Source organism: Balaenoptera musculus, chromosome 4 (genome assembly GCF_009873245.2).
Source record: "Balaenoptera musculus isolate JJ_BM4_2016_0621 chromosome 4, mBalMus1.pri.v3, whole genome shotgun sequence".
In the NCBI taxonomy this organism is placed as follows: Eukaryota; Metazoa; Chordata; class Mammalia; order Artiodactyla; family Balaenopteridae; genus Balaenoptera; species Balaenoptera musculus.
In genome coordinates, this window is record NC_045788.1 from 140,646,928 (window position 1) to 140,674,778 (window position 27,851).

Genomic DNA, 27,851 nt, shown 5'->3' on the forward strand with positions numbered 1-27,851 from the left:
CCATGAACTTACATCATTTTAATCCTTAAACTTTCCTCTGGTTAAAATAAATCTCTCACATCAGATATCTACCAACTTCACCTGTGAAGCTTCTGTCCCTCTCCAATCAGCCAGGTTACCCTGCAGCTACTGTGCGGCTGTCATTCAGGGACCCCTCTCCACCACCACTCTGGGGGTGACCTTTGCCTCCCTCTCTGTTGTTGGAGTCCTTGTTTCCTGGATACGGTACCTTCCACTTTCTTAGTTTCCACCCTTGTTCTGCTGGAGCACATCTTCCAATAACATCGTGAGAAAAGGGTACAAGGGGAGGTAATATTTGTAAAGATTCTTCATGTTTAAAATGTATTCATTCCCACCAACGATTAACTGATAGTTTGGCTGAGGATAGATTTCTCAATTATAAATAGCTTCCACTTTGAATTTTGAAGTCTTTGGCCTGGAATTAAATGACTCTCACTCTGGCAACGTTCGAGTGTGGTGACCGTGAGAATGCACTTCTCAGGCTTCTAGTGGCAGGTAGTTCATTGACCAAGAGTTCCAGTTGCTGCACTGTGAAGTCCATAGTAAGTTTGCTGGAGGCCGGGCTTCCCCTGGCTGCTCCTAGCCAGTGACTGAGACCTGTTACAGAAAAAAATATTCATGACACTTCGTGCAAATGGTCAAGCCGACTTTATTCAAGGGGCAGTAAGTTTGGGACCACTCCTGTGGGGTCTTGCAGGGGAGAGAGATTGGATTCAGCTCCAGACACATCATGGGCAAGAATTTACAGCCAAGGAGCAGGGTGGAGATTGTGGATAGAAAATTACTAAGAGGAAGCATCAGGGTTGAGGGGATTCTGGCTAAACAGGTTAACAAGATTCTTGTTGAAGGTGGGACAGGGCAATCAGACACCACCTGGAGGGCGGAGGAGGCTTAAGAAACTGATTGAATATGGATGGTGATCAAATATCAAAGGTGGGGCTTTCTGCTTAAACTGACTTAGCAGAGTTCTTGATAAAATTGGACAATGCAGAGATGAACAGAAGTCCAAAAGTCAGGTCTAGTTTAAAAAGAGCTTGAGGGGGCCTGAGTAGAGTTTGGTCAAGGAGAGAATCCTTATCAGAACCTTGAGATACCAGGCAGCCCCATTCCTGGGCCACACAGGCTCAGCTGAAGCCCAGCTTGCGTTCCAAGATGCCCAATGGCCTTGCCGAAGTCTCCTGAGACTGCCTGGCAGCCTAGGACATGCCCACCCCCAGCTTTTTCCCTCTCCTCCCCTTAGGGTCAGGCTTGAGTTGGGGTCTGACAACTCGCCCTGCTTAACCCCACCCCTCTCATCTTCTCTCATAGATATTTCCCCTAATAAAAATTCTAGTGCATTTAACCCTGTTTTGGCATCTGCTTTTCAGAGGACTCAGATTAACACAATGAGAATGACTGTTTCCTCACAGTCTGTCCAGCAAGGCATGTTGACTAATATTTTGATTTTTGCCATTCTGAGAGAAGAAAGTTAGTCTTCAGATTAGTGTTTTATTGCTCTTGCTGTGAGTGAATCCAGGGTCTTTTCATGCTAAGAACGGCTGTACAGCCGGCCCGCCCTCTCCATAGGCTCCACATGTGTGGATTCAACCAACCATGGATCACATACTATGTTTATGATCCACGGTTGGTTGAATCCACTGGTGCAGGTCTTACAGATACGGAGGGCCGGCTATGGAACTTGAGCACCCGTGGATTTTGGTATCCGTGGCAGGTCCTGCAGCCAATGTCCTGCAGATATGGAGGGATGACTATATTTATTTTCTGTGAACTGTTTATATTTCCTGCCCATTTTTGTTCCTATCACTGGCCTTTTTTAATTGATTTATAAGATTCTTTATGTATTAAGGTAGTTAGCCCTTTTGTGTTATAAAACTGTTCTCCATATTTTGTCTTTTCATTTTTTAGGTGACATTTTAAAATATGCTTATGCTTTAGTTAATACCTGACCTTTAACAAAGCAAAGAAAATACACACCATATAGTGAAAGCAAAAATTAAAAAATTTGAAAAGCAGCAAAACCAGAAAACAACCCAATTATGAAGGTATCACAAAGAACAAATATATCTCACATATATTAAGTGGCCTGTAAAAATGCCAATTAAAAGGAGGCAATTCTTAGATTGAATCACAGCACATAAACCCCAAATTATGCTGTGTATTAAAAATGCATACATACAAGAGAATTGAGGTCACAGGGCAAACCACCACCCTGAAAACTGGAGAGACAGGCAGATTCATCAAATCACAGATCACCCGGAGCAGGGAGCTCAGCTGGATCCAGCGTCCGGTAGGAACCCTTAAAGGGTAAGTGACTAATTGCTGGAGACTGAGCTTGGATGAGCTTGAGAGATTAACTCCTGGAGGCCAAGCCCTGGAGGAGCTCCTACACCTTCCTGAGTTTCTCCTCCAGGAGCCCTACCAGGCTTTCAGAGGGAAGACTGAAGAAAAAAATCCCCTCGTGCTTCTGGCAGTGGTAATGGGAAAGTAGCCATTTTTGAAATACATCCACAGTGTTCTGTTCTTCTTAGCAGGCCTGCCTTCAAGGGAAACTGTTTTACCAGAGTCTAACCAATGAAGGTTTTACCAAAGACTAGCCAACCTGGGAGAAGGAAATACCCAACTCCAGGCCCCTCTGGCCTTCCTGTCTCCCCTAAGGAGTGAAAGAAAAAAAAAAAAGCCACTTGTGAAGGCCACAGCTCAGGGGCACAGGCTCACTAAAAGACTGAGACCTGATCACAGGACTATGGAACACTTCCTCATTCCTGACGTCTTACTACCACATAATAGGGCTCCTGTAAAATAACAAGGGATTACTGCTGAAAAGAACTGAAAGTCTCAAACCCAATGTAAAAGAGTCTATAGGGATACCCAAGAAAGAGAGGAGAAATGTTAGCCTCTGACACCTACAGCAAATAGTAAACAGAGCCTAACTCCCGGCCACATGAACATAACATTCACACTAAAGACCTATTTACCAAGTATACCATGTCTGGCTTTCAACAAAAAATAACAAGACATACTAAAAGTAAAAAAACCACAGTTTGAAGAGACAGGGAAAGCATCAGTACCTTGCCCAAATATGGCAGAAATTTTGGAATTAGCATACCAGGAATATAAAACAGCTATGATTAATATGCTAAGAGCTGTAATAGAAAAAGTGGACAGAATACAAGAACAAATGAGTAATGTAAGCAGACAGATGGACACCCTAAGGAAGAATGAAAAAGAAATGGTGGAAATTAAAAACACCATGACAGAAATGAAGAACCCCTTTTATGGGCTCATTAGTAGACTGAACACAACCAAGGAAAGAATCATTGACCTTAAGGATATGGCAATAATACCTCCCATACTGAGAAAAGAGGAAGAAAAAAAAAGAATTAAAAACCTGAAAAATAAAAAAGAACAGAATATCCAAGAACTGTGGGACAACTACGAAAGGTATAATACATGTAATAAGAATACCAGAAAAAGGAAGAGAGAAAGAAGCAGAAATATTTGAAGTAATATTGTTGAGAACTTTTCAAAATTATCCACAGACCCCAAACCACAGATCCAGGAAGCTCAGAGAAAACCAAGCAGGATAAATACCCCAAAATGTACACCTAAGTAAATTGTATTCAAACTAGAGAAGATTAAAGACAAAGAGGAAATCTTGAAAGTAGCCAGAGGCAAAACCAACAACAACAACAAAATAAAACGAAACAAAAAAAACACTTTACTTATAAAAGAACAGGATAGGAATTACATCAGGCTTTTCTTCAGAAACCATGCAAGCAAGAAGAAAGTGGGGTAAAATATTTAAAGCAAAGTGGCTGTACCATTTTACATTCCTATAAGAGTATGAGAGTTTCAATTTATCTGCCACTATATTCACCAGCGCTTGGTATGGTCAGTCTTTCTAACTTTAGACATTCTAATAGGTAGGCAGCAGTATCTGACTGTGGTTTTAATTTGCATTTCTCTAATAACTAATGATGTTGAGCCTCTTTTCATGTGTTTACTTGCTGTATGTATATCTTACTTTGTTAAGTGCCTATTCAAATCTGTTCATTTTTAATTGGGTTGTTTTCTTATTATTAATTTTGAGGTTGGTTTATATGTTTTGTATTCAAGTTCTTTATTAAATATATGATTTTCATATAGATTCTCCCAGCTTGTTTCATGTGTTCTTCTTCTCTTAACAGTATTTATCAAAGAGCAGAAATTCTTAATTTTAATGAAGTCTAATTTATCAATTTTTTCCATTTATGGAGCATGTTTTTCATGTCATATCTAAGAACTTTTTGTCTAACCCACAAAATTTTTCTTCAAAGCTCTCCAAAGTTTCTTCCAAACTTCTAGAAGTTGGATAGTTTTAGGTTTTCCACTTTATATGATATACCCATTTTGAGTTAATTTTTGCAAATGGTGTGAAATATGAATTGTAGTCATTTAAAAACATGGCTACTTAATTGTTCTAGCACCATTTTTCATAATACTGTCTTTCTCTACTGAATTCTTTTTGCACCACTGGCAAAAATCAAGTGACCATATACGTGTATATCGAATTCTGGACCGTCTGTTCTCTTCCATTTATCTGTTTGTCTGTCTCTTCACTATATGCAGTAATATTGATAACTATAACTTTACAGTAAATCTTGAAGTTCAATAATATAATTTCTTCAATTTTGTTCTTTTTTTCAAAATTATTTTGACTATTCTAGATTCTATTTCCATATGAATTTTTGAATCAGCTTATAAATGCCTACACAAAAGCCTACTGGCTTTTTTCTGTTTTTTCTTTTTTTCTTTTTGAGATTGCATTAGATCTCTAGATAATTTGGGGAGAACTGACATCTTAGCAATATTGAGTCTTTTACTCACCTCAATTTATTTAAATCTGATTTGTCTCAGTAATGGTTTGTAGTATTCAATGTATGCATCTGCAGATACTTTTGCCATATTTATCACTAAGTATCTCATACTTTTATGCTATTGTATATATTTTTTAATTTAAAATTTAAAAGTTAAAAAAATTAAGTTTAAAATTTCAATCGTTAGTTGCTAGTATATAGAAATACAATTGACTTTTATATAATGATCTTGTATCCTGCAACCTTGCTAACGTCACTTATTAGTTCTAGTAGCTTTGTTGTAGACTCCACTGGATTTTCTACATAGGCAATCATGTCATCTACGAAAAAAGAAAAAAAGGCAGTCATAACACTTCTTTTCTAATCTGCATGCCTTTGACTTTTTATGAAGATAACGTATCATTGATTCTAAAACTTGACAGAGGATGCATGCACTCATACAGATGCACACACACACACACACACACACACACACACAAGATCTTCAGTAATATTTCACATTTCCAGGAAGTTCAATCTTCTTCCTGGTTTTAGGACACAATCCCCTTGAAGCTGGCATTTCATATTATCCAATTTAAAAGTAAAAATTAAGTGAGGTAGTTTAAGGGATTTATTTAAGGAGATAAGCAGGGTTACATTTTGTGGTTGGATAAAAGCATCTCCAGGTGTCCGCAAAACCTCTGTCAGAGCACTGATGGGGAGAGGACGCAAGGAAGCTGATACCAGAGTTGGGTCAGACCCATCTCTTATTCATCCACCTCTTGTACCTCATTTTATTTCCAGCCAGCCGGTTTGAATGTGTCCTTCATGTTTGTCAACGCTTCTCTTGTGTTCCTCTCATCTCATCAATTGTCGAAGCCCAGCAAGTATACATCTTCAGTATCTCTTCACTTTGCCATCTCCTTTCTCATCCCACTTCTCATCTCCTTGTTCATGGTCTAGTAAGCTTCATCAGACTATGAAAGTAACTAGGTTGTGTGTGTGTGTGTGTGTGTTTGTCTCCAGACTTTCTGGCTCCTATTCCATTCTACTGGTTGTTGTACTCCATATTTATAAAGTGGGAGAATGAATGCCCACCCATGAGGAGCTTGAGGATTCAGTGAGAGAATGTTTGCAAAGAGCCTGTGCTAAACAAACACTGGTGTTTCTCTCCCTGGCCATTTGTATAAATTATAAGACTAAATGCAGTTTCCAGGTTCCCTGAGGGACTCAGGCTGTAGAGATGTGTGGGGATGGATGTGTGTGGAGCGAGTGTAGGGGTGACTTTCAAGGGAGCTGGGTCAAGGCCAGTGCGTATCTACAAGGAAATGGTAAGTGACAAAGGATGGACGGTGATTTTGCCAAGAGAGGATCTTACAGGGCAGGGAGGGCTACTCACTTCTTGGTGAGAAAGGAGTTCTTTGACCGATGCTTATCTACATTTCAGGCTCATAGGAGAAAAGACTGGGAATGTTGCAAGGGGAATAAATATTGCCATTGTCAACTGTAAGTTATTAAATGTTTTCTTTAAAACTCCTCTAAAAGCTCTGTGATTGGATATTCAGTGGTACCTTGGGTTTCTTTATGATTTTTGCACACGATCTAGTCTAGGTTTATATTTTAATGCATTTTAAGAGTATATATTTAACTATTTTTTACAGTGCCTCACTTTAGAGATTTGTGGTTCTACCAAAAAACTGAAATCAAATATAAACCGATTTTAAAAAAACAAAGAAGGACCTGCAGAAGTCAGGGCTAAAACCAGATCAGCAGACCTGGGGGTACAGACACCCTGGAGTTGGGCCTCACGTTTGCTCTGATTCCTGGTGGCCCAGCAGAAGGTGACACCAGTTCCTACCTTTGTCTGATAAAAGGGCCTCAGGGGAAGCACAGCCTGGCCTCCTCTTAGGCCTGGAGAAAGAAACATCTGTCACTGTTGCCAATGGCAATAGTAAGAACTGTAGCAGGTTTAGGGAAAGGGTTTCCCTTGGTGTCTGTCCCGATGAGCAAGGTGAGCACATAGCCCAGTGACAGAGGGCTGCAGGAACCTGAGGAAAATGTGCCTGGTCTGCAGGAAAAGCTACAGGGGGCAGCAGAAAGAGCTTCTTGCCCTTTCTGCCCACCTCCCTTTACTTTGCCCTGGTGTTTGTGGGAAGAAGCAGGTGCGCTGGGAAAGAACGTGGGCGTGGATCCAACCGGAAGCAGGCGGGAGGGGTGCCCTGGGCAGCCGGTGTGAGCCCTGCCTTCCTGACCCGAATCAGTGGGGCCCCCTCCAGGGAAGGCGGTCCTTTCCTTCAGGTGGGACCACGGCAGTCATGCTTCCCGGAAAGAGACAGAGAAGGGACACGCTGTTTTCAGAATGTGCCCTGAGTCCCCACGTACCTTCTTTTAAAAACTGTTTCTCCCATTTCCAGATGTGACTGGGAAAGTGACAGCAACACAGTATTTTGATATGTACGAAGGAGGTAAGGAAACTCTTTTCCTCTTAAAATTAAAATGAATTATACACATAAATTAGGATAAAAAAAAGCACAACCAAAAACGTCAAACATTCTTATTTTGGCTACCAAAAAATTTGCCGGAAGCAAATTTTTTCTAGAACTGTCTTACATAAATCCTTGTAGTCTCTGAGCTCATGTATTAAAGTTTGAAGGCATTATCTAGAAAACGTCTTTTCTTTGATCACACTTGTCCTGGATCTTTTCCTTCTGCCCCTTCATCAGATGATGGGAAAGAGAAAACATCTCTTTCTTTTTTTAAACCAAACATGTAGAATAATGTGATCAGCATCCAGCCCTGAACGTCATCATAATTACTGCTGTGTTCACGGCGCTGGGCGTGGTACACACATTCCTGGAGCCCAGGATGTCCATCCTCCTCCAACTGTCCCTCCATTCTGGACTCTGGATCTTGACTGCAGTTGCTTTTATTTAACACTGAGAATTATCTGAAACAAATCTTTATAAAGATAACGGAGAGGAGCAATTAAAAGTGCCCAGATGCACTCGGGAACGATGCCGTTAATCATAACTACAAATACAAGCCCCAGTGGTAAATAACAGGGTTTGAGCTGAGCCTTTATTTTCTCCCTGTGAGAAATTGAGGGGTCTCTTAGCAAGGACTTACCCATCCCGGTGTGGTCTGTATGTCTCGTATTTCTCATCAGTGTCCTGGAGCCACTCGGCTCTTAGAGGGTCATGCCCAGGTCCGGTGCTTTCTTATTAATTGCAAAGAAAAGCCCACCTGTTGCCAAAGTCGTTGCCGGTTGGTTTCAAAGCTGATCACTAGAATCTTTATGATCCGATCATGCTGCTTGCCTCACATTGCCCCACCGTGGAACCCACAGGCCATTTACTACGAAAGCGCTAAAGCATCATTTGCATGGTCGAGAGACAGTTCTAGAATCAGAGGATTCAGAGCCCAGGGCACAGAAGCTGAGAGCAGAAGCACAGCCTCTAGGGCCAGAGTGTCAGCTGACAGAGAAGGTCCTAAGACTGATTTGCATTGACCCGGCAGATAACTCCGGACCGATGACGAATTTTATTCAGAGCGCTCCCTCGAAGTCCCTGCTCTTCATGGTGACCCACGATGATGGTAGCAGCAGGTGAGCGCACAGACTTGTCACAGCAGGGGCGAGAGTCAGGGAAGCCAGCGGGGGGAGGGCAGAGCACCAGACCTGTCAGGGTCCCTCAGTACATCATTTAGGAGAGGACAAAGCTCCAAGGAGCGGGATGCTTCTTCAAGGAAAAGGAACGGGAAACCATGATGAACAGACTGCATTTCTAGAAAAATGACAAGCTGGTGGAGCACATAAATCCTAGAAACTAAGGAATATTTCCAGGTAGCAAGACAAAGCCACCACTGACCATAAATAAAATAGCAAAGCTAACCCTTGGCCAAAGAGCTAAACCCAGGGTGGGACTTATACACACACACACACACACACACACACACGCACACATACACAATGCTTTCACTAGGGGGAAAATGACCTGGTCAGTGCTTCTCCAAGTGTGCTCTCCTAAGCAAACGTGTGCGTCTTCACTGCCTAACTTCCGAGAACGTCAGAGTGCGTATTGGCATCGTGAATTTCCGAGATGGGTCTACTGAACATGGCATTTCCCAGATTTGTTTGAATTCAGATCTTATTCTCTTTTTTTTTTTAATTATTATTTATTTATTTATTTATTTATTTTTGGCTGTGTTGGGTCTTCGTTTCTGTGCGAGGGCTCTCCCCAGTCGCGGCGAGCGGGGGCCACTCTTCATCGCGGTGCGCGGGCCTTTCACTATCGCAGCCTCTCTTGTTGCGGAGCACAGGCTCCAGACGCACAGGCTCAGTAGTTGTGGCTCACGGGCCTAGTTGCTCCGCGGCATGTGGGATCTTCCCAGACCAGGGCTCGAACCCATGTCCCCTGCATTAGCAGGCAGATTCTCAACCACTATGCCACCAGGGAAGCCCACAAATCTTATTCTTAAAAGAGCATCTTCCCAGATGGAAGTTCTTTGACATGTGCTTTGAAAGACTCAGATTTAACCCATTTCGGAAAATCTGAACTTATTTTTTCTTTTCCTTTCTGCCCACCTCCCTTTACCTTGCCCTGAATTGCACCTTTCTACAACGGTAGGATTCTTTAGGTTTTGTTTTTGCTTTTTTTCTTTTTTGCTACTGACTTTTCTGAATAGGAAAGGGACAGTTTTGACATTTGTTTTCATCTTTCAGCAACTTCTGTCCGCTTTATTTTGTGGTCAGTAGACAGGAGAGCAGCAAGGACCGAAAACTATGTCGGCTGGGGATGAGGAAGACTGAACCCCAAGACCCAGGGCTTTTCAGAATCGAGAATTACAACTCTGTGCCCCAAACTGAGTCTAAAAGAGTCCTGGAGGTGGCCTTATGTGTAACTAGAGATGTGACACACTCAGCCAGCGTGCGTGTTTCCCTCCTGCCCTGCACCCCAGGAGGGCAGGCGCTGCTTTAGAAACCTGTCCTAGGACAGACTGTGTCCTAGCGCCACATACCCGAGTCTGCAGGTGAGACATTCACACGCTTCCCCCTTTGCCCCGCAGACTGAAGGAGGACGCTAAGAGGGCCATAGAAGCCCTGGGAAGTAAAGAGATCAGGAACATGCGGTTCAGGTCGAGCTGGGTATTTCTTGCAGCAAAAGGCTTTGAACTTCCTGCAGGAATTCAGAGAGAAAAGGTGAGTGGTTGCTAAACATCCCTTCCTGAAAACCAGTTACCATATGTCCTAGCAATTCCACTAATAGATACATAGCCAAGAGAATGAAAACATACGTTCACACAAAAACTTGTACAAGAATGTGCTATTATTCATAACAGCAAAAAAGCAGAAACAACCCAAATGCCTGATTAATAGATTTAAAAATATGTATATAAAATACGGTATATCCACACACCGGAATATTATTAAGGCACATACAGAAATGGAGTACTGATATATGCTATGACATGGACGAACCTTGAAAACACACTAAGTGAAGAAAACCAAACACAAAAGGACACATGTTGTATGATTCCATTTATATAAAATTTCTAGAATAGTCAAAATCCAGAGACAGAAAGTAGATTAGGGGCTGCCTAAAGGCTGTGGAAGATGGTGAGTAGATTCGAATGGGTATGTGCTTTCTTGTTCCCGGGATGAAAATGTTCTCAAATTGAGTGTGATGATGGTTGCATGTCTTTGTGAATATACTAAAAACCATTGAATTGTACACTTTAAATGGGTGAATTTTATAGGATGTGAATTCTGTCTCAGCAAAGCTGTTATATTAAAAAGAGATATAAAACTAGGATTCCAAAGTTTAGAATGCACATTCTTCTTCTTTTTAAGCATTAGTTTAAGGTGCTCCATTATCTGTGAAAGAATTGAAGATGGAAAGCCTTAAAGTCAAATCAACCTGAACAAGGAACAAGTGTTCCTTCTGAGCAAGGAACACTCCGATTACCCTGAAAAAAATATATAGTCCTTCTCCCAGAGAATTGAAAACCAGACTTGAGAGTTGTGCCGTCCCATATGGCAGCCACTCACCAGATTTGCAGATTACATTTAAATTGATTCAAGTTAAATAGAATTTAAAATTCAGTTCATCAGTCACGCTAGCCACATTTCAAGTATTCAGTAGCCAGATGTAGCTAGTGGCTACTCTGTTGGGCACGTGGATTAAAGGACACTTAAACCATTGCAGAAAGTCTTCCGCGTGTTGAATCAAGTTGCTTCAAGTATTGAGTCACATTGAGAGGCAATCACGTACCCTGAGTAGGTTGTAATACATCCCATCCTAGGAAGTGATTCTCTTTTGATGACTTTGCTCATAGCTGGCACACTAACCAGCTAGTTGATTAGATGAATGGATAAATTAAATCCTTTTCTTTCCTTTGCACAGGTCAACCACTCAGATAATGTGAAGAACAGGTATTCGGGCTGGCCCGCGGAGATCCAGATAGAAGGCTGCATACCAAAAGGACCAAGCTAACGCTGCCCGGCCTCAATAAATGTGCTTTTTATAGACAAATGCGTCCCGAATGGACCACAACTCTTATCCAACTGTCAATATTTGATGAGTATTTTGGGTTTGTCGTCAACCAACCGACCAAAATATTTGCCAGTTGTGTAAAATCTTGTCACACAGACTTTTTTACGCCAGTGTTTATAGAGTGAAGGTAATGAGCCGGACAGCTGAAATGCATGGGAATTGTTCAAGGGGATGCAGTGACTTCACCTTGAAAGGAGAGGACTGGGGGGAAGCAGCCACTGCTTGTGCAGCTGTGGAGCCATTTTACGATTGGATCTATGTTTGGTCCCTGTGGTCCAGACAGCTCTGCAGAGAGAAAACCTTTATTCCCCGATCACCGAGCACACCCTCCTTTCGGACGGTCACCTCTCAGGATAAGCAGCAGTCAGAGGGCTTAGCCACCTTCCTGGGTCAACCCCAGGTGAGCTCTTGAACTCCCCCTGCAGGTCCCTGAACTTATTCATTCCACAAATCTGGGTGCGCCTAACTCGGGCACCAGCGGTGCGATAGTGAGGAGATTCCGTGTCCGCCTCCATGCTGGGGTGTCACTCCAGTGGCCGGTGGGACCTTGTCTAACAGGGTGGGGGAGAAGGATCTCTGACAGGTGAGCAGGGTCTGCTCTCAGGAGAGCCACTGTACACCCCAGGCTTCCTAGGAGACACATCATAGATCTACGGACCAAGATACCCAGGGACTTGGGGTTAAGAAACTCAAGTCATTGCCAAGTGCCCATTCTAACCTCCCTCCCAAGCCTGGCTACCAGAAATGGTAGGAGACTTTGATACCAGCTTAAGAGTGCTTCTCTGAGCCTCCAGTTTCTCATCTATAAATAGAGGGATTGGGATAGACAAATGATTTTCAAGCACTTTTATCGGCAGGCCTCCTTTGAAAAACATGGTAGCACGTGGCACACTGAATTTCAGCACCGTTGCAGGATCAAGCCACCCAGATCTCAGTGGCTGACAACAGTGCTGAGGTCTCCTTCGTGTAGTAGGCGGCTCGCGGGGCAGCCGAGGCGCAGCTCTGGGTGCCCGGAGCCAGGCTGAAGGAGGGTCCATCTCAGGCATGGAAGCCAGAGAGAGCAGAAGTCCAGAGGTCCCCCAAAGCTCCTGCCAGGACACATGTGAACCCTCATCCTTGCACCACTTTGCCAACCAGGGGGGACATCAACCTCATGGGGGTGGGGGGTGACTGTCGGCCCCTCAGGGAGCCTGGGCCTCTCTCTCTGCAGAGGGGTCTGCAAACCACTGGATAGGATTTTGGCTGGGGCCCTATTATGGGCTAGATTCTGTTCCCCCCAAATTCATGAGTTGAGTCCTAACCGCCAGTACCGCAAAATGTGACCTCATGTGGAAACAGGGTCATTGTAGGTGTCATAAGTTAAAGCAGGGTGACCCTCATTCAGTATGACTAGTGTCCTAACAAAAAGGAGATGTTTGGACACAGACAAGCAATCAGAGAGAACTCCTTTCCGGGTTCTGGATCACCTCGGAGGAGGCCTGGAAGAGGCGTCTGGAGAGCATTAGGGCATCGCTGAAAAGGCAGCAGCACGGAGACCCCTGAGGGGTGATCAGGAGGACCACAGAGGACTCTCCTCTGTAGGGGACTGTCACAGTGGCTGCATGTCATTACACGTTTGTCCAGACCCATTGGATGTATAACCCCGAGAGCGACCCCAACGTAAACCGTGGACTCCGGGTGATAGTGTGCGGTCGTGGATTGTGACGAATGTGCCCCTCGGGTAGGGGGTGGTCAACAGTGGGGTAGGCTGTGCATGGGGGGAGGGCAGGGCGTCTGTGGGAGCTCTCTGTACCTTCCCCTCAATTTTACCGGGAACCTAAAACTGCTCTAGAAAATAAAGTCTGTGACCAGAAAACAAAACAAACCAGAAGTTGCCAAGGAAACCGAGCCTTAGATGGGCAACCACCCCTGAACATCTGTCCTCATTACACTTAGGTGACCCTAAGCCCTCCCCGCCCCCGTGAGCTCTCCCAGGTGCGCAGACCTGCCCCTCCCCGCGGTGGGTTGGGGGGGGGGCCCTGGAAGGGCAGCCCCTCCCACAGAGAGGGGAGGGCCTCTAGCCTCTGCCCTGGAAAAGGCAGGCACTTCTTGAGCTCTCAGCATCCCTATTTCCTAGATGCTTGGACTTCTGGCACCACAAAATCAGGAACACGGCTCGTTCCTGACAGGAAAGTGTGTCACCAGCTAGGACCCTCCATCGCGCTGCCCACCCCAGGCCTGTCCTCCTAGCATCTGCCCTGAGGTGGGTCACCATCGTCACCCTGATTGGAGAAGTTGGGGCCCAGACAGTGAAGAGTCAGGGGGTTTCCACCCCCAAGCGGCCTCTGCTACTTCGCCCCACTGGCACAAACACACACTTAAGACTCTTGTCTGTCCACAGACTCCTTGGTCCCTCCATCTCCTTAATCCATTAATCAGGGAGACATTGCATGGTCTCCTCTGTACGGCTGAGAAAGCAAACTCAGAAGGCTAGGTCTGGCTGAGGGTGGGTGCATTCTGGCTCCAGATGGCTCGGGGCTGTAAGAGCACTCAGGCCAGCCCTTCCTCAGAGGGTCAGTGGGCTGAGAGGGAGGAGGGGCTCTGGCCGGGGATCGTCATCAAGCTCCCCGCAGCTCGAGACCCAGCCCAGCACTTTGATGCCCTCAGGATGAGGGGCGTGCCGAGCGGTTGCTGCCCCGGGGTGCGGGGTCCTCCCGCTGCCTCCACGGAGGTGGGTGTCGCTCTGTGCGGTGCCTTCACTTTAACTTTCCTGGAGCACAGACGCACCCGCCCTGTGACACAAGACATTGGCGGTGAAGTCGGCTGCCCAGTTCTTCCCTCCATCCTTCACCTCTGCCCAGGGCCTCTGGATGATCCGGGCAATAGATCCCGCAGGACGCAGACCCCGGAGACCCTCCCTGTAACTTCCTAATGCCAGGGTTTGAAAACCACTTTTTTAGCCTCTAAATTTCTTCTTTAAAGGGAAATTTGCCTACAAGACAAGTGAATGAGCAAAGAACTGCTCAGGCTTTATTTTCTAATTTATAATATTATTTTTTGTTTTGGAAAGGATCGCGGGAGTGAAGCCGAAACTGAGTCCGGCTTCCCCCGTCCTGTGCCAGCCCCGCATCTCGGGGGGTTCCTCGGGGTTCCCCACACTCTGGTGATGGGAATGCCTGACTCATCCGCCCCCCTTTAGTCACAGTGCCGCCACCGGCGCCGGGAGACCTTTGGGGCCCCCTGGGGTGCATGCCTGTAGTATTGCAGGTGAAGTAACCCCAACCTAGGACCAGAAAGTGGGGCTAGCTCAGGGCTGAGTTCCCAGCAAGAACTCTCCGAGAGCAGAGAGATCAACCGAGGAAGAGGGTACGCACTGCACAAGTGGGTTACTGCGGGGAGCTGGGGACGTCCCTTTTTGGCGTGTTCAGAGCTTAACACGGGGAGAGAGTGACAGCACAGAGAATCTCAGAAAGTCCTGCTGGAGAGCGCTGTGCTAAGTGACCGGATCTCCAAGGGTAGTCCGGCTCCCACCTCTCTGAAAACACGTTAGCAAAGCAGAGTCTCGGGCATCTGATCCCAGGTGTGGGTGGCAGGGCAGCCCCCCGTGTGTTTACAAGCCCACCAGGAAACTCAGACGCAGACTGTCACCCGGAGTCTGAGGACAACTGCGTAAGTCACCAGGAAGCGCATTGAGTCTTCAGTTTCTTTTCTGTGGCGGGCCATTAGTTTCATTTCTCTTGCTGCTGGAAAAGGAGGAAGCAAGGGGAGGAGCCGTTTCTATAAAAGGGAAGCGGGGGAAGGGAGAGAGATGGTGATCCGCCGGGTCTCCACTCTGCAGGTGCTCAGGTAAGAGCTGGGTGGGGGCACGGAGGGATGCTTCACCACGTCTTCATGCAGCAGACACGCTTTCCTTTTGAAAGGATTTTCTGGTAAGCATAGCTTGGGCCAGAAGGCTGGAGACAGAAAGATAGGCGTCTGAAGCTGCCTGTGCTGGTGCTGGCCTCCAACCATCCCTGCAGGCAGAGAGCACGTTCTAGAAAGAGCAAGGGGGCCCGTCTCCCCAGATCTGGCCAAAGGCCTTGGGGACACAAAGAAGTGGCTTTGGGAACTTCCGTGGAAGGTACACATCTCGGGGTGGGGAGAGAGCTTTGTGCTCTGTGATGTTGTGATTTATAATAAGAAATATATTAACTATAGTCACCGTGCTGTACGTTACATCTCAGAGCTGATGACGCTGTATCGCATTTTTGAAAGTTGCTAAGAACGTAGATCTTAAAAGTCCTCATCACAAGAAAAAACTGTGAGTATGAGGGCAGATGTTAACTCGTCATGGTGACTATTTCACAATACCTACAACTGTAGGAAAAAAGAGAAATATATTATTTGGTCTGTGTCAGTTCCTGACGCGGCGCTCCTAAAACCCTTGGGAGTGAAGAGAGCATTGTCTTCTGTTATGTTAATGAAGGGACTTCAGGTCGTAGTGTTATGTTAATGAGATGGGAGCCGGTTGCCTGGGGAAACGATCCTGTGACCTGAGGGCTGAAATTTTCAGTCCCACCCCCAGCCTCCGGGAAGGGAAGAGGGGCAGGAAGTTGAGTTCAGTCACTGACGGCCAATGATTTAATCAATCAGGTCTATGTAATGAAGCCTCCTTAAAACCCAAGCGGGTTTGGAGAGTTTCTGGTGAGCACGTGGAGATTTGGGAGCGTGGTGTTCACAGGGAGCATGGAAGCTCCCCACGCCTCCCACGCCTGCCCTCTGGGTCTTTCCATCTGGCTGTTCTTGAGTTAAATCCTTCTATAATAAGCCTGCGGTCTAGTAAGTAAAATGTTTCTCTGTGAGCCGCTCTAGCAGATTATTCAACTCCAAGAAGGGGGTCATTGGAACCTCCGATTGATCTATAGCCAGAAGCACAGGTGACAACCTGTACCTGCTAGCCATTGGCATCTGAAGTGGGCAGTGTCGACTGGGAAAAAAAAAAACGCACAACGTGAGAGTTGTGAGTTAAGTTTTATTGGGGGCAGAAATGAGGGCTACAGCCGACCGTCAGCGACTGCAGTGGAGGGTGACTTCATCCTTGTGGAGGCGGGTGGCAAGTGACGATTTGTAGCTGACAGCAGGATGGGGTGGGAGCTGTTGAGTAGGGCTGAGCCCCCTCTGATAGCCCTGTGACACCTGATGCCATGTCCTGGTAAACAGGATCAGAATTGAGTTAATTGCTTGGTGATGTAGAAAAACACACGCATTGGAACCGGCATCAGAATCGAAGCCCCAGAGCCTGGCCTCAGAGCTTCAGGGGCCCTCTTGCCCATGGCAGTGGTGGCCACCCTCCGTGGTGTCCTGGAAAGCTGGCTCTCCTGAAGGGCGAGGACACCTGATTTCTAGCATTTGCTGATTCCCCTTGTAGCATGTGACGGTACATGATTATGCCTTCAGAGTTTTACTTGAAGAGAGACAGGTGCCGATGCCAAGTCTGCCCAGCAAAGAAACGTTACGTCAGTGTCCTAGGGCTGCCATGGCAAAGTACCCCAGACTGGCGGGCTTAAATATCAGAAATGTATTCCCTCCCAGGTCTGGAGGCTGGAAGCCTGAGGTCAAGGCCTCAGCAGTGTTGATTCCTCCTGAGACACTGAACAGAATATCTCAGGATGCTGAGGTCACGCAGCCAGCAGGAAGAAAATAATCCAGGCCACATGGTCAGCCGTGACCCATGACCCATTCTGGCAGATTTTACAGGACAAGCAGACATTGAGCTCTTTCCCGCCCGCTCACACGGAGCCAGGGGCTAAGCCAAGGGAAGGTTTAGACTTGGATCCGAGAGTAATGACATCTTTCTTCCTCTTTCCTGGAAACTGTGACGAAATCTCAGTGAACCAGATTTTTGTTGTTGTATTCTGCTTTTAGGAGAAATTAATTTCTATTTACTAGGGAAGGAGATGAAATATCCCCACAGGTCTGTGTGAGGGGTCATACAGATTCAGCACAAATCTGTCAAAGGAGGAAGTTTTAAATGAATTGCAGGGTTCTCCACGACGCGGGCGTGAGCCTGCCCAGCTGTGGAACATCCCAGCAGGATCCAGGGCCGGTGCAGGTCCTGGAGGCCAGACCCAGGGGCCGGGGGATGGTCACAGGGAGCTGGGATCCAGGCTCCTGGGACCAGCGACTCCTCTGGGACTGACTGAAGCATGTAGAAAACTGGAAACACCGGAGAAGCAAAAACAGTCCCAAGGAAGAGGGCCAGGGAGGAGGGGCTGGTCTTCAAGATCGCGTTTCTGAACTCTACCCATGACTAACGGTAATGCTCTGCCTTCAGGTTTCAAAATCAGAATGGTGTTACTGTTTCCTCATTATCGAAGTAACACACTATTCATGAGAGTCCTGAGTCTGTGGGTTTCTAGCCGTGGGACGGTGTCTCGGATGCTTAACTTGTCGGAACCTCACTTCCCATCTTATAGAAAAATAGGGAAAACAGAAATGAAATCCGACAGCACGTGTGCACGTGAAGAGCACAAAGGAGACACCAGAGCGGTTGCCGAGCCCCTGGGAACTCCACCTGAGCCTCTTCCTGGCCTCGCTCCCTGCCCAGCCCTTCCCAGCCCGCCTGGCCACGTGCCTGGCCAGCTGTCCCATCACCCCGTCCCCATCCCCGACTCCTTCCTCAGCCTGTTTCCACCCACACCCACCCTCATGGTGCTTCAGAATCTCCCCTTCGCTCTCATAGCAGATGTTGCCAAATTTTCTCCTTCCTGGGCACCCTGACTGTCTCAGTAATTGGTTCATGGTGCCCCGACCAACAGACACGCCTAATAGTTCTATTGATTCATGAGTTAGGTCCAAAGAACTCAGTAATAGTAGGTAACGTGGTGGCCAACAGACATCCCTGTGTATCCTGGGAAGTTCTGATGACCCCAAGTGTAGCTGCCGGTTTGCTGAGGTTCCCCAGGATGCCTGGGCCCCCAGTTTGGGAACACAGTTTTACAACCTCGGCTAAGTCCCTTTTTTCACCTGTTCATCCCTCATGGGGCTTATCTGTGATGTTAGTAATCTCATCACAATTTGGGGGTGTCTTCAACAGAGGGGGCGCCGTCGCCATGGTCCCAGCTGTCCATGTTGGGGTGAATTCGCTCTCCCAGCTATTCCAGGGCTGGGTGGGCCGGAAGGTGGTCAGAAACGGGGGGATGGTCCAGTCTGGGGGGAGGTGGGAGACTGGGCTCGGCTGCACGGCTGTGCCGCTGTGTGTGGCCAGGCCGGCCGACAGCTCTGGGCTTCCTGACGTGTCCTCAGGTTGAGCCACAACCCCAGCTCTGCCCTGTGAGCGTCTTGCATCTGGCTGGGACTGAGTTACATCCTTTTGTAATAAACTGTCCTCTGCCGGGACGGAGATCAGCACAGCCTCCATCCTTGCAGGTGATGGAGGACACACAAAGGGGCCAGGGATGACTCACAATGATACTCTCCTTCCCCTTCAGTGGTCCCTCCGTCCATCTCCTCCTCCCATCTCCCTCCTCCCATCTCCCTCCTCCCATCTCCCTCCTCCCATCTCGTCCTCCTCCCATCTCCTAGTCCCATCTCCCTCCTCCCATCTCCCTCCTCCCATCTCCCTCCTCCCATCTCCTCCTCCCATCTCCTAGTCCCATCTCCCTGCCCGCATCTCCCTCCTCCCATCTCCCTCCCCCATCTCCTCCTCCCATCTCCCTCCTCCCATCTCCTCCCATCTCCCTCCTCCCATCTCCCTCCTCCCATCCTCCTGCCGTGGTCCTCTCTGCCAGTCCACCCTTTGTCCACTCCTGGGCTGCTTCTTCCCCTGGGCTGCTGGTCACGCTCTCGTACGTGGACACAGCCCTTTGCCCCTGCACAGATCTAGGTGGGGAGTAGGGGCAGGCAGGGTCCCTCTAGAGTGCTTTGGGTCCTGCCCCGTGAGAGGGAAGGCAGGAAACCCCCTCTCTGCAGCTGACCTCAGTGACACTCGTGTGGGACGGGCCACCTCTCTCCTGCCCACAGCTGCTCTTATGCCCTTAGCCTCTTATCTTTATATTATTAAAGAGAGCTCGGGGCCCGTCACTTGATATGATCCTGCTGCCCCATCCTGCCACACAGATGCCCTGACACCAATACTCCTCCACGCTGCACCTCCCAGCCTCTCTGTGGAACCACTGCCTCTTCAGCTGCAGCCTCTCCACCCCCCCACCCTGGATCCTCCAACTCCCACCCCCTCCCCCCAGAAAAGGCAGAGGACATACAGACTCGCCGAGACTAGCTCTTTCACGCCCTGCTCTAAGTTGTTTTAAAAAGTGCCACAGTCAAACCATAACACTAGAATAATCTTTGTTAAGGCCTTGGGGACAGGAGCCAAGGCGCAAAGCCAAGCCAGAGGCAGCTAGGGCCGCCCACAATTTGTCCTGAGCCTCCTGACTCCCAAGGCCAAGGTTGCGTGGGACAGATGGTCTCTTTCCCTCTTTGACAAAAAGAAGCACTCGATTCACCAGGAGAGCAAACTCCTCCAGCTGGGCCCTCTGCAAAGGAATCTCTTGAGTTTTTATATTAAGGAAGTTAATATAATTTTACTATAATTTCCTTATATTAAGGAGATTGAATAAATCCCTGGATATGTTCTTTTTTCTGGGGTTGGGGGGGAGGGTGGGCCGTGCCACTCATCTCAGTTCCCCGACCAGGGATTGAACCTGGGACACAGCAGTGAAAGCACCGAATCCTAACCACTAGACCACCAGGGAACTCCGCTGGATATGTCCTTTAGGGCAATTTTATTAATTAAAAAAAAAAAAAGCAGAGATATTTTGCATGAGATCATATTTTCTCTTGATACTTGCTGGAAGGCTAGGTATTTTGTAAAACGAATGATTTCACTGGGGAGTATGGTAGCGTGGGAGACTGTGAGATACGGAACACATCAAAGGCTAAACCTCAGGGACTCAGAGAAATGAAGAAGAACGGGAAGATGCAAAACAGCTGTAAAAAACCCAGATTTATTTTTGGTCCCCAACCAGAGGGAGGGGCTGTCTGAGAGCCTTTTCCACTAAAGCTGGCTTAGGCCATGGGGCACTCCAAGGGCTAGGTGCCAGCGGTTCCTGGCTGGGTAGTGCCTGCGTCATTCCCACGCAGCCCTGAACATCGGGATCGGCTGACGGGCTGGCTGTGAGGTTGGCCTTCCAACCAATTCCCTCATGAGTTTCTGCTGAGCGATCTCACTGCCCTTCATCCACAAGAGGGAACAGAAGTGCTGGCTTAGGATTTGAACACAGAGGTAAGGGCGCTCCTTCCACTTGACAGCCTTCGCAGGGCTCCCCAGGGAGCAGGGCCAAACCTGGGGATCCCCCTTCGCTTACAGTCTCCGGGTCAGTGGGGCTGACCACTCAGAAGAGTGCAGGTAGAAGACCTTCTCTGCCTTCTTCCAGCCCAAACCCAAGTGTCAGGTCCAGCCCTAACAATGCCAGGAAAGGCCAGGGCACAGCCCAGACAGGACGAGGCAGAGAGGCCAGCCCCCTCCCAAGAAAGGAGGTGCCCCTGGGCTGGGCTTTCTGAGCCCCCCAGGAGAAAGGGGTGCTTCTCCCAGTTCCCTGAGCTCATACTGACCTCAGGACATTTGCACTTATGTTTCCTCTGCCAGGAAGGCTCCTCCCAGGTCCTCAAATGTTTGCTCCTCTGCTCCTTCATTTCCTGTACACGGACACACCCTCAAACAGAACCCCTACCCCCTGACACCTGACCCCTGGCTCTATAAGCCACTACCTTCCTTCCAGACACTTCATCGTCACCTGGGATTAGATCGTTGTTGGTTGGCTTATTTGTTTGGGGGGTGTCCTTGACAGAGTGTATATACTGGAAGCAGGGACTTTATCTGGCTTGATCACCACTGTACCCCTATGGCAGGAACTACCTGGCACATAGTAGGTCCTTGTATTAGTTTGCTCAGGACACCATAACAAAATGCCACAGGCTGGGCGACTTAGACAACAGAAATTTATTTTCTCACAGTCTGGTGGCCAAGAGTCCAAGATCAATGGGTCATTAAGGTTGGTTTCTCCTGAGGCCTCTCGCCTGGGTGTGTAGACGGCCGTCTTCTCCCCGTGTCTTCACGTGCTCTTTCCTCTGTGCACCTCTGGGTCCTAATCCCCTCTTTTCATAAAGACAGTCAGATTGAATTAGGACCCACCCTAGTGGCTTCATCTTACCTCAATCTCCCCTTTAAAGGCCATATCTCCAGTACAGACACACTCAGGTCCTGGGGGAATAGGACTCCAACATAGGAACTTGGGGACACAATTCAGCCCATATCAGTCCTCAAAGCATACTTGTTGAATGAATGAATGAATGAATGAACAAATCACCCTCATTTTTAAAAACAGGTCAGTGGCACACACACAAAGTTGTGAATGTGCATATGTGCCGTCTGAGGAAGGCAAACTGTTAGGCCCAGCATTCAGAGATGATATAAAATATGAGAAGCTAGGTTAGGACCAAATTTTTTGAGAAGTCTATTCTGAAAGAAAACATGACAGAGGTTTTTAGAGAGGGCAGTGACATGATGAGACCAGGGGTTTAGAAGGAAAAGGGCCACAATGTGTGCACAGGGGCCGCTGTCGCGTAGAGAGGACGGATGGAGGGCTGGACTGCAGGACCGCAGCTGGACACGGGGTACAAGTGGACGCCCCAAAGGCCAGCTATGGGGGAGGGGCCACCTCAAGATTCCAATCCTCCCCACTGGTTAGTGCCCTGGGGCTGGCATAAAAAATTCCCCAAGCTCGGACGCATAAAACAAGACATTTATTCTCTCCTGGTTCTGGAGGCCGGAAGTTCCAGGTCGAGGCGTCAGCAGAATTAGTTCCTCCTGGAAGGGTGAGGGAGGATCCCTTCCAGGCCTCTATCCCAGCTTCTGGGGTTCCTGCCCCCCTTGGGGTTCCTCGGCTTGGGGCAGCATCCCTCCAATGTCTGCCTCTGTCGCCCTCTGGCCGTGGGTCTCTGGGTCTCAAATCCTCTCTGCCTGTCTCTTCTTGGATTTCGGGCCCACCCTCATCTCCAAATTCTTATCAGTTACATCTGCAAGTGGCCTTTTTCAAATAAGGTCACATTCATGTGTCCAGGTGGACATGCATTTGGTAGGGGGGTGGAGCCATTCAACTCACTGTATCCACTCTGCTGCCAGTGGAGGTCATAGCAGGAAAGGGTTCATGACCCAGAGTCACTGGCTGGTCTCTGGGCCCTGACTTAGGCCAGTAACTGGACCTCTGCGCTTCAGCTTCTTGACCTGGAAAAATGAAGATTAGGAGCTAACACGTAGGGTTGTTGTGAAAGTGAAATGAGCATCTTAGAGCAGCGCTGGGTGAGGCCGGCACTCAATACCGCCAGCTCTTTCTAGGGTGCTGACTACCTGATTATAGGCCCCATGGAGAAGCAAGAGACCCAAACAACCATTTCTCCCAGGCTCCCCAGCAGGCTGACCTAGTCTGTGTGGGAAACAGTGACGGGAGGGCAGAGGTTGGCTTCAAACGGACCCAGGAGGGGCTGCCTGTCATCTCTCCGCGTCTTACAGTCTCCTGCCCAGTCCTGAACCTCAGCTGACACGGAGCCCATCAGAAGTGACAGCGGGACATTCAGACTCTCCCGTGGAGGGCTTCCCTGGTGGCGCAGTAGTTGAGAATCTGCCTGCCAATGCAGGGGACACGGGTTCGAGCCCTGGTCTGGGAAGATCCCACATGCCGCGGAGCAACTAGGCCCGTGAGCCACAATTACTGAGCCTGCGCGTCTGGAGCCTGTGCTCCGCAACAAGAGAGGCCGCGATAGTGAGAGGCCCGCGCACCGCGATGAAGAGTGGCCCCTGCTCGCTGCAACTAGAGAAAGCCCTCGTATAGAAACGAAGACCCAACACAGCCAAAAATAAATAAATAAATAAATAAAAAATAAAAATAAAGGAATTCCTTTAAAAAAAAAAACAACACTCTCCCGTGGAAGCGTGGAGTTCGCTTGTCCCCAGGCCCTGGGGGCCCATGGAGACCCCTCTTGTGCTCTGCGCCTGCGTGTTGCCATCCGCCCCTCCTGTGCTGGGCTACCGGCCTCCCCTGTGTGCAGAGGATGGGTTGTACGGGGTTGGGCAAGGCAGAGCTGGAAAAAATGCAGCCCTGGGGAGGTCTGCTGGGGGACGTTTGGGCCACGTTCCCAACTTGTGTCTTTGTAGAGCTTGCCAGGAAGATCGGAGGTGCTGAGCAGTGGTGACCGCACCCATCTGGTGCCTGAGCCCTACGTGCAGCCCAGTTTCCTCCCAACACCGTCCAAAAGAAGAAATGAATTCCTTCCAGCAGCAGCCACTACGGCCACCGGGCGCAGCACCTGGACAGGTGATGTACCCGCCAAACTGGCAGGGGGGAGGGACGGACCCGGTTTTCCTCGCCAAGGACTTCAATCTGCTGAATTTGAACCATCAGCAGCCAGGAAGAAACAGGGACCAGCAGATGTCCAAGGTAAGTCGGGTGCAGGTATGGTCAGGAAGGGCGCATCCCAGCACCCCCCGGGGGTTGGCAGGGGCGGGGAAAGGCGGGAAATAAAACCTGCAAGTCTGGTCCAGCTCCAGGAGCACAACTGGAGTCCCCCTCTCTCCTGGGCACTTCCAACAAGCACCAGGGACAGACGCAGTCTCTGCGGGCAACAGTGGCCTTCCTGGACGTGAATCTGGGGGCTCCTTCCTGGGAGCTTTGCCTCCAGCTATGACTAACGCTGTCATCACTGCCAGCCTGCCACCCCCACCCTACCCCAGCTCGGCAGCCGCGGGCCCGCTCCTCTCCTCCCTCCGGCTGGGAACGCCTGCCCCTTGGCGCCAGATGGCCTGCTCAGACGGGCACCTCCATCTCCAGCCCCAGCCAGATATTCCCCCCAGCAGCGGAAGCAAAGCCTCCACAGGAAGAGAGCACGGGGACCTCCCTGCAGGCACATCCAGATCCACCCCTCATCCCTCCTGTTTCTAACCCAACATCAGTAGATCCATCAATTCGGCCACAAATTCCCAAAGGTGGTGGGAGCCCCATCAGAGGCCAAGACTGTGAAGTCTGTTGTGACTCTTCCAGGGGCCCGAGAACAACCTGTACAACCAGTACGAGGAGAAGGTGCGGCCCTGCATCGACCTCATCGACTCCCTGCGGGCCCTGGGCGTGGAGCAGGACCTGGCCCTGCCCGCCATCGCTGTCATCGGGGACCAGAGCTCGGGCAAGAGCTCCGTGCTGGAGGCTCTGTCGGGGGTCGCCCTTCCCAGAGGCAGCGGTAAGCTCTGCCGGGCCAGCCTCCTGCAAGCCACAAGGCATCCCGGGGACCAGTGGGCTCAGGGGAGGTCGCTGGGAAGGCCCCCGGGGGAGCAGCTCCCACAGGTCCTGGACGGCTGCGTCTGGAGCGCATGGTGTGGGCAGGGGGCCGGGCGGCAGGGCCCTGGATGTTCCTGCTGCCCGTAGTTTCTGAGTCCTCTTTCACCTGTCAGTAGCCATCGCTGGGCCTGTATCAGTCGGTTTCTTTCTAGTTATCTTTCTAAGAGTGTAGAAGCATTTCTTCTTTGCTCTTGTTAATTTGTGAGTTTCAGGTAACATGTGAAGTCTTTTTGAAGAATTTTCTCAACACTTTGAACAGCTATTAGCCAGGATCATGGTGTGATAAGACACAATGTTTCCTTTAAAAAATTTTTTTTGTTTGGCCATGCTGTGCAGCACGCAGGATCTAGTTCCCCAACCAGGGATCGAACCCACGCTCCCTGCGTTGGGAGTGCAGAGTCTTAACCACTGAACCGCCAGGGAAGTCCCTGTTTCCTTTAAACATTTTTTAAGTGTGTGTCGAGTTTAAAAGCTGTTGTACATTTCTGATTTAATAAAATAATTATAAAGGAAAAAAAGAAGGAAAGAGATGGCATCCTGTAGTGGGTAGAAGTTCCCCTGTCCTGGTTCCCTCCCTCATTCCCATCTCCTGCAAGCACTGCCCATCGGCAAAACCCAACCAGAACCCGGGGGGGGGGGGCCAGGGCTGCCTCCTGGGCACAGAGGAGGGAGTGGGGATGCCGGAGGGCTGCCTGGGCCCTACACAGCCGCCAGTGAGAGCGCCTCGGCCGGTGCCTCCTCCCGACCACAGGCAGCTGGTCCTTTTCTCCAGAGTCTCCTGTGAGTTTCCCACCTGCCCCAGTGCCTGACACGTGATGGAGTCAGAGTGGGGACAGGGCTCTTCCTCTCTGCCCTGGGTTCAGCATTTTGGGGAGAGAAACAACAGAGCAGAGAGTCTGGAGGCCAGTGTGGCCATGGCAGTCTTGTGAGGCAGGCAGGTGGCCCTGGACATACCCGCCTCGTAGGACAGGGCTGTGTGCTCCCTCCACCCCCGAATGGGAGAGGCTTGGAGGGGCCGGACAGGGTCAGGCGGATCCCGCCGCTTCACATCCTGCCTGTCCTGGCCCCGGGCTTCCACCTGGACCACGCCCCAGGCCTTTCTATGGCCCGGGGGAAAGTGTTGGGGTTTGGACTAGGCCCTAGAGATTTCAGACGAGGCCTCTGGGGACACCGGGGAGAATAAGAGCAAAGGGCACCTGTGAACGCTTCTTTTTAAGGGAAACTTAGGATGTTTGGGAAACTCTCTCTCAGGAATCATAACCAGGTGTCCGCTGGTGCTGAAACTGACAAAGCAGGAGTTCAGGTGGGCCGGGAAAATCAGCTACCGGAAGACGGAGCTCCAGTTGCAAGACCCCTCACAGGTGGAGAGGGAAATACGTAAAGGTAGGGCCCCGCGGGCGGCTACAGGTGGGCTCCTTCTAACCCAGTCATCGTCGGTCATCGGGGCCTCTCCAGCTCCACAGCAAGCACCCGCCTCTTCTTTCCAGGCTTTCCCATGTGCCAGCCCCCCTGCCTCAAATGCCATCCCTCACATGCTGTCCCTCCTCCTTGCCTGCCTAATTCCTACTCTTTCTTTGGGTCTCAGTTTACCTGCCCCTCCTCTGGGAAGTGTCCCCTACAGGACCCCCCGCCCCAGCTACCCTGGTCACTGCTGGGTGTGTGTGTCCCAAGGAGCTGCTCTAACCTAACGTGGCTGGGTGCCTGTGGCCACGTCCCTGTCCCCGTCCGATGCAGCTTCCCCCAACGCTGACCCCACCCACCCATCATTTCTGGAAGCATAGCCAACACTTGAGATTAGCCTTAGGTAACCACAGAATGATCAAAAGGCTCAGTTGCTCCTGGAATCCACTTCCGTACCTGCTCAGAGGGGACCCTGGAGGTCACCCCCTCGCAACCCTGCCCCCCAGGTCCCTGAGCATGCCCACCCCCTCCCCCAGGCTTCTCCCCCTTCCTGCTCTCAAGCAGGGCTCAGCCAGGCAGGCGAAAATTAACACTGATCATAACAGGAAACTCTGCAGCCACAGCTTCCGTTCCAGGGAGATGGGCTTCTTCCTTACTAAGCAATAAACTTAGCATCTGAGGCTGGGGTTTTCACATGACTCTGTGGGCTCAGCACCCCGAGAATCCTGTTGTCTCAGCTGGCTCACCAGAGGGATCCCTCCCAAAATAGAGAAGTACTGCCCCAATTCTAGCATCCACCCCTCAAAACAGAAACTTCTTGAGACCCTCAAGTGGCAAGTTTCCTAGCTTCAAATGATAAAAGCTCTGCACCCTCTGTGCCGGCCATGCCTGTCCTGGAATGCCTCGTGCCCGGCACATCCTGCAGCCCTGTCGAGATCTGCCCAGACTCTCTCTAGCCATGAGCTCTGTGGGCAGGACTAGGAGGGCACCATGGGTGCCAGCTTGGGTGAACATTCTGTGTAAGGATGTACAATGAGCATCTTTAGAATAGTGTCTTGGAACTCTGGTCCACTGCTGGTGGGAGGGTAAGTTGCTGTAACCACTTTGGAAAACTGGCACAATATCCACTAAGGCTGGAGGTGTGCACACCCCATGATGCCCAAAAACTCCGGTCCTGAGTATACCCCCAGCCAAAAGGTGTACCAAAAGTCAGTTTCTAGAATTTTCATAGCAGCACTCTTGCGATCACCCCCCACCCCGCCCCGCATTGGAAACCACCCAATGTCCATCAACAGTAGACTGGATCAAGGCACAGGGTGTAATAACACATGGTAATGAAAAGGAAGAGCCCTCAGCTATAAGCACCAATATAGGGTCCAGCCTGCGAAACTCACCAAGCCACGTGCCTAAGACAATGGGTACTTTCCTGTACGTATGGTACGCTTCAGTACAAAGTTACAAAATCATATCTTAGGTAGTGACCCTGAATGATAATTACGGCAGGAAAAGTTTACAAAGGAACATCCTGGTTGTCATCTCCCCGACCCCAACTTCTATCTCTAAAGAATTAGGCAATTAATCAGGGCTGTGCCCTAAGTTGCCTGCCTATTTCTCACATCAGGGCTGTCCCCAAATATGGGAGAAATATGTAGCTGCCCACAGGTTTCACTGCTTCTGCTAGGTTGGGTTGTTCATTTGGA

General features: G+C 49.3%; 2 protein-coding genes across 8 annotated transcripts in view; both read left to right on the top strand.

Annotated features, from left to right (window-relative positions):
* FAM3B (FAM3 metabolism regulating signaling molecule B) overlaps positions 1-11,897 on the top strand; it is a 45,839-nt gene extending 33,942 nt beyond the window's left edge. For both annotated transcript variants that reach the window (XM_036849598.1, XM_036849599.1), the window contains exons 4-8: positions 6,304-6,362; positions 7,271-7,321; positions 8,373-8,460; positions 9,921-10,053; positions 11,258-11,897. In XM_036849598.1, the coding sequence (XP_036705493.1) occupies positions 6,304-6,362; positions 7,271-7,321; positions 8,373-8,460; positions 9,921-10,053; positions 11,258-11,347 (421 nt within the window). In that variant the 3' untranslated portion in view covers positions 11,348-11,897. The remainder of the gene's footprint in view (positions 1-6,303; positions 6,363-7,270; positions 7,322-8,372; positions 8,461-9,920; positions 10,054-11,257) is intronic.
* Positions 11,898-14,999: 3,102 nt separating this feature from the next.
* Positions 15,000-27,851, top strand: part of MX2 (MX dynamin like GTPase 2) — a 29,893-nt gene continuing 17,041 nt past the window's right edge. The window contains exons 1-5 of one of the 6 annotated variants that reach the window (XM_036851489.1): positions 15,154-15,232; positions 23,577-23,736; positions 23,824-23,859; positions 24,460-24,652; positions 26,002-26,133. In XM_036851489.1, the coding sequence (XP_036707384.1) occupies positions 23,683-23,736; positions 23,824-23,859; positions 24,460-24,652; positions 26,002-26,133 (415 nt within the window). In that variant the 5' untranslated portion in view covers positions 15,154-15,232; positions 23,577-23,682. Of the gene's footprint in view, positions 15,056-15,153; positions 15,233-15,279; positions 15,316-23,576; positions 23,860-24,459; positions 24,653-26,001; positions 26,134-27,851 lie in introns of those variants that run through there. The other 5 variants (XM_036851490.1, XM_036851487.1, XM_036851485.1 and 2 more) reach the window with 5 other exon arrangements.